Consider the following 11,953-nt stretch of genomic DNA (forward strand, 5'->3'; position numbering starts at 1 on the left):
GATGTACAGTAGTTGTCGTTTGTTTATGTAATATATACGTGTTTCTCGTTTCTCGTTTTGTTTAAATAGATTAGACCGTTGGTTTTCCCGTTTGAATGGTTTTACACTAGTAATTTTGGGGCCCTTTATAGCTTGTTGTTCGGTGTGAGCCAAGGCTCCGTGTTGAAGGCCGTACTTTAACCTATAATGGTTTACTTTTTAAATTGTTATTTGTATTGAGAGTTGTCTCATTGGCACTCACACCACATCTTCCTATATCTATGTATTAGCCATATATCTTGCACCACTTGTGGAGCTCTTCTCTAAATCCGTATCTACTTTCTAAACTATATCAAACAAATAAAATACAAATGGGACTATATTATAAAAAGTGTTATGTTCCACCGGAAATTAATTTGTCATGGTTTATGTCTGTGACAAACAATTGAAGATACAGGGATTTGCAGACAGTTATTATTACTCTTTATTTCTTATAACAAGGACATTGTAATTTGTCATGATTTATATCTGTGACAAACAATTGTAGCTACAGGGATTTGCAGACATAAATTACTCTTTGCTTCTCATGACAAGGAAATTGAATACACAGAAAAACAAAGTTCATAATATACATATACGAATAGGAAAGAACGAAAAGGAAAATGGGAAATACATGGATCTAACCTTTTTGTTTATAATCTTAACTAGTGTGCACAGTTTCTATACTCTTTAAATTTTGTTTCTGCGTTCTTCTTTGCCTGTATTTTCTGATTAATACTGAACAATTTAGTTTCTTATCATGTACGTTTTAAGACCTGATATGTACATCTCAATAAGGAGTGAGTATCGTCCCCAATTTCATTCCATAAAGTATTTAATGTTTCCTTAGTATGTTGGCACTCAACTGACATTTGTTGTTTGGTTACTTTTCAATACTACAAAACTGACATGCGTGTGCACCTCTTCTGTCAAATTTGTGCGCATCAAGTTGCCAGGACGTGTTAATGGTTTATTTCGTTCAGCATATTTTGTTTTACTCCTCATATTGTCCGCAGTCGTGGTGTGGTTTGAGACGGAATTTGACTTTAGTCTGTTGATTAAATAAATTACTCCGCTGAAAAACCCACTGAGATTTGTCATCATGACAACCGCTACGAATAATTCAAACGGGACGTTTGAAATCAGCTGCCAAGTTCCATAGATAATAACAGGGGTCCATTGAATTATATAAACCACGACAAACAAACACATGGCCTTCGCAGATTTAAGCGTTGCACTTCTAGCAAATCCTTGATTGCCAAGATGAACTCTAAGGACCTCGGCCTCCTTATAAATTCGCCTCCATGTTAAAACATAAAATACAGAAAGCGCTAGCAAGACCACACTAGTTAACCCTGTACTAAGAACGATGTTGGCTATTATCCCTTTGACAGAATCAAACACACATCTAAATAGAAAATAGAAAATACTTTTAATTCTAATTTGATTAGTCGATTGATTGATTTTTGTTGTATAACTTTAAGTGGCAAATATTTTATGCATGTTCAGGACGTTTGTATTCGTTTTTAATTTTGCAAATTTGCACGATAAAAAAAACTCACGATGTTTAAGGTGGCACGGTAGTATTTCCTGGCCCATAGGGATAATGATAGCCTTTTTAGAATTTTCACCACTTTCACTGCAAAAAAATCTACATTCACACTTAACTGAAGTACTTTCATTTTACTATTCAGAAATGAATTTGAATATGTATCATGACCGTTTACTTTTTTTGCTATTTTTAGAAACCTAAGGCCACTAGTAATTTTAGGTCTTTTGGTGCAGTGAATACAAAATTTAAAAAAATTCTCAAAAATTCATTTTCATCTGTATGTAAAATTATTTCATATTTTTCTACACCTGATTCATCCCTCAGTTTGGGAAAGTATGTTCAGTTGATACTGTATTTTTTGTCCAATCACACTGTTTAGATACATTTACCTAAGTAGGGTACACAAAAGAGCAACCTAAATTCTGGAATGCAAATACTACCGTGCCACCTTAACATAAACAGTTGTATAACAGGATTTGGTTACCCTTCCGAAGCATCTGAGTTTTGAAATTTATATATAATAGGAAGTTCAAAATAAAAAAATAATAAATGAATGACATTTGTGTAGCAGTATATTATATATACTTCACAATATGATTGATATCTATGCATGAAGAATGCTATGTAAAAGTTAAAAAAAAACAACATTTCATTATTTCACTATTAGTAATAAAATATACTTACAGAAAGCCACCTGGACCTAATACTCCTAAAGCCCAAATAAGAACCCCTATCATGAAAGGAATCACAAAAACAAAAACCAGCAATTTCCAATCATTTCGCCCGAAATCAAAATTCTTCCTAAAATAAACTGATAACATGGCATTGAAGGCAGACGATAGTGAAAGATTCATCTCAGATATACAGATGTTTACTATGATAAAGGCATAAAATGAGCATAATCCATGAGGTCGGACATGGTCCTGGGTGAACAGCATCTGTCCATGGTCCAAACTATGAACAAAACCAAAAACAGTATCGCAAATGCATCTATATATTAAAAATCGTTCATGTTTTTGCCATGTCATGAATGGTTTTTTTGCTTTTGATTTGAATAAGGATATTATCACTGATAACGCAGTGCTGAACGATATCCCCAAGCAGACGAGAGCTGTCACGTGGATCACGTAAAAACACGTGTGACCGGCACCAAACACAGGAATATCGTATCCACTTTCAGCTGAAGTAATATTTGTATGAGTGCACGCCATTTTCGTACCTTTTAAACAAAACACCGAAGTTTTAGCAAGTGTTTCGTCCTGATAGTAAAATTAAATGTCAACGTTGATAACGTCTTGTATAATTTACGCACTATTTTTCGGCAAAAACTTCAATGCAAATGCCAAAAAACAAATGTGGCTTTTAAAGTTTCCTCAGACTGATCACAGTATGACTAAATAGTATATAGTCTCTTCCAACTGGCTACCGAATGTTTTTAATATATGTTTGATTATCACGTATTGTCCCATGGTGACTTTGCGTTGAATTTGCGTAGCTGTATAGACAATGTCACTAGAAGTATGATGTAAAAGACAACAATAAAGTTCGTGACATGCTTCCTTCATTATATATATTTTGTTGAATTCAGATATGTCATATCATGCATTGGACAATAGAATTTAACACCCAGATGTTTTAATATTCAAAACATTAGCAATACTCACGTGAATATTGATGATAAGGCGGTTTATAAAGAACGTGATGTGCTGTTTTCCAATAATCTTGTTGTTTAGTACACTATACTAAACCATTACGTGTTATTACAAATATCCACCGCTTGATTGCTTCATAACTTTTAATGAACGTAAACAGATAGTCACACAATATTTATTGTCATTGTACATGTAATTTGGAAGTAGTTGATTATTATAAACTAATAAATAAAGTATTAATTGATTATTTTTTTCATATTGATTGATTTGTATTGTTTTTTGTCAGTGCTGTCACCTGTTGATTATTAGATTGGTTGAGTTGTGACAAATATTGTGTTTTGTTTTAATTAACGGTCATGCAAGCCAGCTAGTTCCATGGAATCTGAGTAAAGTGGGCGGTCTCGTAGTTAAGTGGGCGGTACTATAGAAGTAATCCTATCATAAAAGAGTATCCAGATCGGTTACTGTATAATGATAAGACTTTAAATATTTTATTGGAATCTAATACAGCTTATAAAATAAACATTTTAACAATAAACGTTCAAATATTAATCAAATATTGTTAACAATCATTTATCCAATATTCACAATATTAGACATTTTTATGTTTGGCGGATATTTTCAAAGTAAGGGAAAAAACTATTTATTTTCAGTATTCAACAAAAAGTTACATATATTATGTACTTCTTTCATATCGTGAACTATCAACAACTGTATTAGTTTAATAATTGATGGTTTTAGCCAATATCTTTTTTTAATAGACATAGGAAGATGTGGTGTGAGTGCCAATGAGACCACTCTCCATCCAAATAACAATTTATAAAAGTAAACCATTATAGGTCAATGTACGGCCTTCAACACCGGGAGCCTTGGCTCACACCGAATACCATTGTTTTCTAACATCACTCTGTTTTTAACATTCAAAAGTAAAATGGTATTTAGCCTCAACAATTTTGAGATTGCACATAGTCTATTTTTCTCTATGCATTGACACATCTGTCTACCTCTATATTGAGCCTATGGAAAACACAGATACGGTATTTACATACACGAAATGTAGGTGGACTAGGCCTCAATGAGACAGTACACCAACGACACAATCCATCAAAGACTCTAGAGGACAAAGTACGGTATTTAACTTAAGACAGGTGTCTCCCGGTGTCAGACCACCAATCCACCCACTTCAATTTAGAACGCGAGTAAAACAAGCCCTACCCGACATAAACAGTGCTTTTGATGTCTTTGTTTACTTAAACTAACCAACAAATATCTTAAAATGAAACTCTAATTGTTGAATAAAATATATATGTACAATTTTAACATTTACTTGTCCGTGAATTTCCATAGAGTTTCCATAGAGATGTATACATATATGTTAACCTTATATTTTCTACATATATAAATCAGTTTTAAATACATTTCAACAATAATGTAAGCTCACGTAGTAGTATACATTATTAACGTTGCATTTTATTTATTTTCTACAATTATCCATTATGTTTTAACAGTATGTAAAAATAGTTTTGACTTACATACTATTGTGTGAACTGTGCCTTGTCAGTTTTGATGTTGTGTTTGAACTGCTCTTTGTAGGATGAACTGTTGTGTTTGAACCGCTCTTTGTATGATGAATTGTTGTATTTGAACTGTGCTTTGTATGATAAACTGTTGTGTTTGAACCGTTCTTTGTATGATGAACTGTTGTGTTTGAACCGCTCTTTGTATGATGAACTGTTGTGTTTGAAACGCTCTTTGTATGATGAACTGTTGTGTTTGAACTGTGCCTTGTATGATGAACTGTTGTGTTTGAACCGCTCTTTGTATGATGAACTGTTGTGTTTAGACCGCTCTTTGTATGATGAACTGTTGTGTTTGAACCGCTCTTTGTATGATGAACTGTTGTGTTTGAACTGTGCTTGGTATGATGAACTGTTGTGTTTGGAACGCTCTTTGTATGATGAACTGTTGTGTTTGAACTGTGCTTTGTGAGATGTACTTTTGTGTTGGGTTAGAACTATGTTTGAATTAAGGTTCAATTATATGTGAACTATGCTTTGAAAAGTGTACAACAACCCATTGTGATTGGCTTAAAACGTAAAAAAAAACATAAATTCAACAAATGACGTGACGTTTTTATTCTACTTTTTGGGTACGACTTATCAAAATACCTATAGGTCTTTAGATTCTAAAACGACGAATTGCCTGTTTTTTTAAACTCCCCATATGTATGAATTCTTACATTGTCTTTTGTTTTAACAGTATGACAACGCAATGATATTTAATGCAATAATTACAATCGGTTATATAGAAATTTTATAATGTAAGATATGACCATGCAGTCTTTGCCTTTACACCGTAATGCCGCGTTCTTAGCGAAGAAGCAACATGATACCAATTGTTGCTACCATGAGCTCACCAAGGCAGTTACTAATGATCGATTCAAAAAATATCTTACGTGCAGAAATGTGAACATCGTGTCTCATTAGCTCTATTGAAAAAAAAAACATCAATTCATCAAACACATCCGGTTTGTTGAAAAGAAGCTGGTGACATTTTGAAAATTCCTGTCTATATTTAAAATCAATTTTGCAAATTGCATTAAGTCTCAGATGTATCCATAACACGTGTCTCGCTTATAAAATCCATTAACCATTTATTGTTCAAATTATAAAATATAACGTTTAATAAACTAGTCTGTGAAAGAAGCATGGCTGAAGAGGTATGGATAATTATTCCTAAATTTATTGCACTGAAGTGCTATTTTCAAAAATATCAACTAGAGGTACATGTATAGGGAGACGGTGTTTAACCCCGCCGCATTTTTTAGCCTGTCCAAAGTCAGAAGCCTCTTGCCTTTGTTAGTCTTGTATGATTTTTAATTTTAGTTTATTTATATATTTCGGAGTTAAGTATGACGTTTGTTATCACTGAACGAGTACACTTTTTGTTTAGGAGCCAGTTGAAACACGAATCTGGTTGCGGGATTGTCTCGCTGGCTGTATTGAAGACCCATTGGTGGCCTTTGGCTGTTGTCTGCTCTTAGGTCGGTTTGTTGTCTTTTTGACACATTCCCCATTTCCATTCTCAATTTTATAGTTCTTAGTTTTATCTGGAGTCTTAGGTGTGTACTGTGCAATTTTAACACCTAAAAAAGGACATTCAAACAAACAAGTCGAAAAAAACGGACAACGCCATGGCTAAAATGATAAAAATTTTTTTAGAAAGATCAATAGACACACAAAAGTACACAAACACACAGCAAAGAAAACCTAAGACAAAGCGACAAGAACATTTTCTTTGTTTTTACTTTATAGTTTATTGCACTACATGTGATGACGTTCAGATTCCGCCCTCGGTTTTTAATTGCTAATGAAACCAGGGGATTTGATTAGAAACATATATCATTAATTTATATTCTGTGTTCTACATGTATACCGAATTATGATAAAGGTTTCGTGTCGTATGCTGAAAATCTAGAATAGGGTACGTTGGGAGGCAAATAATTATATTTATCAGAATATTTTGACTGGTTTAAACAGCAGAAACATATGACTTTAATAGTTTTTAAAAATCACAAACAATCATTATTATAGATTTTTGTAAAATATGGTGAGAAAGAGTCAATGTATTTACACATAACAAAGAAGATGTGGTATGATTGCCAATGAGACAACTCTCCACAAGATACCAAACGACACATAAATGTACAACTATAGGTCATCGTACGGCCTTCAATAATGAACAAAGCCCATACCGCATAGTCATGTATATTTTTTAACCAAATTGTCTTAATTCATTGTTGAATAGTAGAACTCTGATCCGTATAATATGTAGATCTGCCCTTGCTAACTGTCATATCCAGATTGGCTTCGCCAGTACTTTTGTTTGAAACGGAATTTTTGTTTGACATGTTAAACAGCCATATTGCTCCACTGTAAACACCACTAAGATTTGTCATGATAACAACTGCTAGAAACAGTTCAAAGGGAACATCCGAGATTAGCTGCCACGTGCCATACACAGTAACAGGCGTCCATTGGATGATATAAACAACCACAAACAAGCACATGGCTTTCGCAGATTTCAGTGCTGCATTTCTAACACTACCACTGTTACCCAGGTTAGTTTTAAGTTTCCTTGATTCTGTATAAATTCGGTACCAGGTGAACACATATAAAGTTGAAAGTGCTACCAATATAGCACCCATCATCCCTGTGCAGACTATAATGTTAGCAATGATACCATTCACAGAATCAAAGGCACAACTGAAACGAGAAGCAAAACAAGTTAAAATATAAAAAGCCAGGAATGTACGCCCTCAACCCCTTGGAATACACAGTTTGGAATGTAGTTTCGCATTTTGGCTGCTGTGATTTTTTTAAAGAATGAAAGCCAATGTACAATAAAATTGATTTTATGTAGCTGAAGAATTATTTAGGCTGAAATATGGTTGAATATAAACACCAAAATTGTTATTTTTTATGTTTAGTAAGCCATTTTGTATTTGACAGTCCGTATTTTCACATTTTGTACCGCCAATATGTTCAGAAATATTATTGTAGTGTTTTCCAACAACACGAACAAATGATTGCTTTCTTTTTAATTTAATTCGTCAGAGGTCTCAAATAATAATTATGAGGGCCCTCATGGGGTTTTTGATTATGTGATTACTTGGCCGTTTTTTTAATGATTATTTGATTATTAAGCCAAATATTTCATGATTATTTGATTACCTAGGACTGTATTTTTAGTTTATGATTATTTGATTACTAAAGATAAGCAAATATTTAATGATTATGTGATTATATTGGCAAAAAAATGGTGATTATGTGATTACTAGGACCCCCCCATGAGGGGCCTCAATTATCCTTACTGGTTGTTTTTTTTTTGGAAAAATGTAAGGTGAATCTTCAAAATCATTCGATTGTTTCAAAGTCTAAAATAAAGTGTTATATTATATCGTCATGCACCAAAAATTAACGTTAACGTAATTTGCCAATACTTTTTACCGTTATTCCCCATTACCCTCCTCATAATTGTCAATGTTTCAGACAATGTATCATGGTTGTGATAGAAATTCTACTTTAGACCATGTTTTTGGGGACTTTTTGTGACATTTTCACCTCCCCTTTTGCAAAATTGAGTATCCAATAGATACAAATTGTTGGCATTGTTACACAAAAAGGCATTTTATTTCATCATTTCAACTTTTGTAAATACTGTTTTCATTCATATGTCCATATATAACACAAACATATTTGTTAGAAAGCAAGCGTATGATGGGGGTAAAAAATTATGAGTATCAGTTTTAAGTTTTTATAAAAATGATAAGTCACCAAACTTGTTTTTAAGCTACACATTTTGTATGGAATACAGTGAAAATACATCATTTTGTACATACACAGTATCTAATAGATATAATTTAGAAATAAAAATAAAAAAATAGAGCTTCTGCAAAAGAGAGGCGAAAGATACTAGAGGGACATTCAAACCGTCAAAAATAAACAGACGATGCCAAGTAAGTTGCTTTCAGAATATCAAAAGAAAAAAAAAAGGTCAACATTCGTTTTTTTTACTGCTAAACATACAATAGAATATTTCTTTTCCTACAGATTCATTGATGTATTATTCAATTTACTATTCACCTCCCCTTTATACACAAAAAGAAAATTTCAATCAAACAAAAGTATTCTACTTTTGTAAAAACATTAAACTTTGCAATTAAGAGATTAAATAAATTTGTTTATTTAAATGATTTCTTATCAGTAAATTGCATTACTGCATCGATTTTTTATGACTTGATGGGAAATTTAGACTTATTGTGCTGTGCCAGTTTACAATCCAAGATGGCGAAGTTCTCTCATACCACCAATCGTCATATCTCGGCCGATTCCGTATCTCCATCTGAGAGAAGCCGAGTCAACCGAGGTTTGCCGATTACCTATACCACCTTACACGCGGTGCCTATTTCAATGTACTCCCCCAAAATGATCGATTAATATTGATTCATAGATCAAAATTAATAACGGTTACCCAAATATGAAAAATACATTACTTTTTTATTTTCATACTTACAACCATCCACTTGGACCAAACACGTGTAAGGACGACATAACAGCAACAACCGAAAAAGGTCCAAGACCAAGTAAAAGAAGTAGTTTCCAGTCTTTGTTCCCAAAATTGACATTCTTTCTAAAATAAATTGACAGAAATGCATTAAACGCAGACGTTAAAGAAAATAGCGCCTCAGATATGCAGATATTTATTAAAATCATTCCATACAAGGAGCATAATCCACTCGGACGAACATGGTCCTTGGTAATCAGAATCTGGGCGTGGTCCAAACAATGGACAAAACCATAAGAGGTATCGCAAATACATCTATATAACAAAAAGCGTTCATGTTTATGCCATTTCATAAACGACATTCCTTTTTTCGATTTATATAAAAGTATAATAACTCCAATGGCGGAACATAAACTTAACAACAAGCAGACGATAGCTGTCACGTGAATTAAATTGAAACAGTAATGGCCGACACCAAACACAGGTATATCGTATCCACTTTCAGCAAACGTATTGTTCACCAAATTTATATGCATACATTCTGTTTCCATACCCATGTTAGATAATTAATAAAAAAGCGCTATTTTTGTTGTCTTCATGGGGTCATAGCTATCGTATAGACTGAAACCACTGATCGCGTAAATTCAATGTTTGTCGAGAAACTAGACCTAGTACAATATTGACGCGGAGATGATTCTGGTTTTCGTTTCAATTTAATAATAACTGACCAATATTAAGGTATTGTTTACCAGAAACATATGACGTTTACATTGGCTTTCTACAACAATTACTTAGTCATTTAGTAACAGTTTCTCTCATATAACAAATATTGAGTATAGTTTATTTGAATGTATACAATTCACTTGATGATGGAATAAAGTATGTTTCAACAAAGAAATTAATTTCATTACAATTTGTTTACTTCCTCCGTTATTGTTTCAGTCCCAAGCACACCATCATAAGATGTAAGAGCTATCTAAGTATTCCGATATCTTTTTTCAATCACCGACACAACTTTTCTCTATCACCAGGCTATCTATGTATTCCGAGATTGTTTCAGTCAAATACCATTACTGTATATTAGAGCAACCTAGTAGGTATTCTAATATTGTTTCAGTAACCAACACACCTTTCCTCTATCTTAGAGAGCTATCTAGGTGATCCGATATAGTTCTAGTCAAAAGCACACACTTCCTCCTCTATCTAAGAGTTATTTGGGTATCCCGAAACCGATTTAGCCACACCTTTCAGAGCTAGCTAGGTACACCTAGACTGTTTTTGTCACACATTTGCCTTCTCTTTATTCTAGAGCTATTTAGGTACTCCGAGATTGTTCCAGCCAATTGCTCACCTTTCCTCTATTTCCGGGTTATCAAGATATTCCGTGATTGTATAATGGCAGACACAAGTTTCCCATATTCAAGGGCTACCTAGGTATTACAGTCACATACACATATTTTCTTTATCTCGTAGAGCTATCTAGGTATTCCTAAACTATTCCAGTCACAAATACACCTTTCTCTGTCTGAGAGCTATCTAGGTATTCCTAAACTTTTCCATTCACAAACACACCTTTCTCTGTCTGACAGCTATCTAGGTATTCCTAAACTATTCCAGTCACAAACACACCTTTCTCTGTCTGAGATCTATCTAGGTATTCCTAAACTTTTCCAGTCACAAACACACCTTTCTCTGTCTGAGCGCTATCTAGGCATTCCTAAACTATTCCAGTCACAAACACACCTTTCTCTGTCTGAGAGATATCTAGGTATTCTTAAATTATTTAGATCACGGACACATCTTTCCTCTATCTTACAGCTATGCATTCCCTGACAGTGATTAAAACCATAATCATAAATTCAATCACAGAGTATGCCTTGTGTTTTTCTTAAAGTTAGTTTAGCTAGTAGCTAAACATGTAACTGTTATAAATACAAATTTTTAATACGTCCTCCGTAAGGATGTGAAGTCTAATGACATCTTTTCGCATGCATGAGTTTTGAGAAGCATTTAAAAGAAAAATCTATACTGGATACTGCTTAAGACGATATCCAATGTCCTGTTGCTTCGAGTCTTAACGCGTCTATCTTTTTCTAGTTATGGTTAAAAACTTAATCGGAAGTTTAATCAATAAATGGGTACATTACATAACATTACCTTTTTTGATAAATCTTCAAACTCCAAATCATTAACGTGTTCTAAAAATACACATCTCAAAGAAATTATGACATGGAATGATTAAGTACGCAAAATACTAAGTTAACTTTGCTGCAGTAGAATTATGTCCCTTGGATTGGTTTTTAGTGTGAATGTTTTAGTAAGGTAAATGGAGTCTGCGTTTATATATGTTCCGGACCATATGAGTATTTGTACCATACGCGTATGGCCATGACCACATGAGTATATACTCATATGGTCCGACCTAAGCTTATGGTCCAACCGTACGCGTATGGTCGGGGTAATTAACTTGTTCCATTAAATACTTAACTCTTCATTAGGTATGACTCTTGTAGTTGTCACAGCATAAATGTGCATTTCATTAATTAACAAATAAATGAATTAAAAAAGAACTATCAAATGTCATTTTATGACTCGTAATTACGAGTGAATGGCATTATGTTGACTTGGAAGATAACTTCCAAAAATATCTTAAAGAACTGTTACA

General features: G+C 33.4%; 2 protein-coding genes across 2 annotated transcripts; both read right to left on the reverse strand.

Moving 5' to 3' along the window:
• Positions 1–267: 267 nt before the first annotated feature.
• Positions 268–3,351, reverse strand: LOC143051363 (uncharacterized). The gene is made up of 2 exons (XM_076224294.1): positions 2,255–3,351; positions 268–1,426 (listed from the first exon to the last, which is right to left on the reverse strand). The coding sequence occupies exons 1-2, from the start codon at positions 2,779–2,781 to the stop codon at positions 880–882; spliced, it is 1,074 nt and encodes a 357-aa protein (XP_076080409.1). The 5' UTR covers positions 2,782–3,351; the 3' UTR covers positions 268–879.
• Positions 3,352–6,756: 3,405 nt separating this feature from the next.
• On the reverse strand, positions 6,757–10,077 carry LOC143051365 (uncharacterized). Its single transcript, XM_076224295.1, has 2 exons — positions 9,298–10,077; positions 6,757–7,487 (listed from the first exon to the last, which is right to left on the reverse strand). Exons 1-2 carry the CDS (start codon positions 9,843–9,845, stop codon positions 7,016–7,018), a joined length of 1,020 nt encoding a protein of 339 aa, XP_076080410.1. The 5' UTR covers positions 9,846–10,077; the 3' UTR covers positions 6,757–7,015.
• Between the last annotated feature and the right edge of the window lie 1,876 nt (positions 10,078–11,953).

This window comes from Mytilus galloprovincialis, chromosome 11 (assembly GCF_965363235.1).
Source record: "Mytilus galloprovincialis chromosome 11, xbMytGall1.hap1.1, whole genome shotgun sequence".
In the NCBI taxonomy this organism is placed as follows: Eukaryota; Metazoa; Mollusca; class Bivalvia; order Mytilida; family Mytilidae; genus Mytilus; species Mytilus galloprovincialis.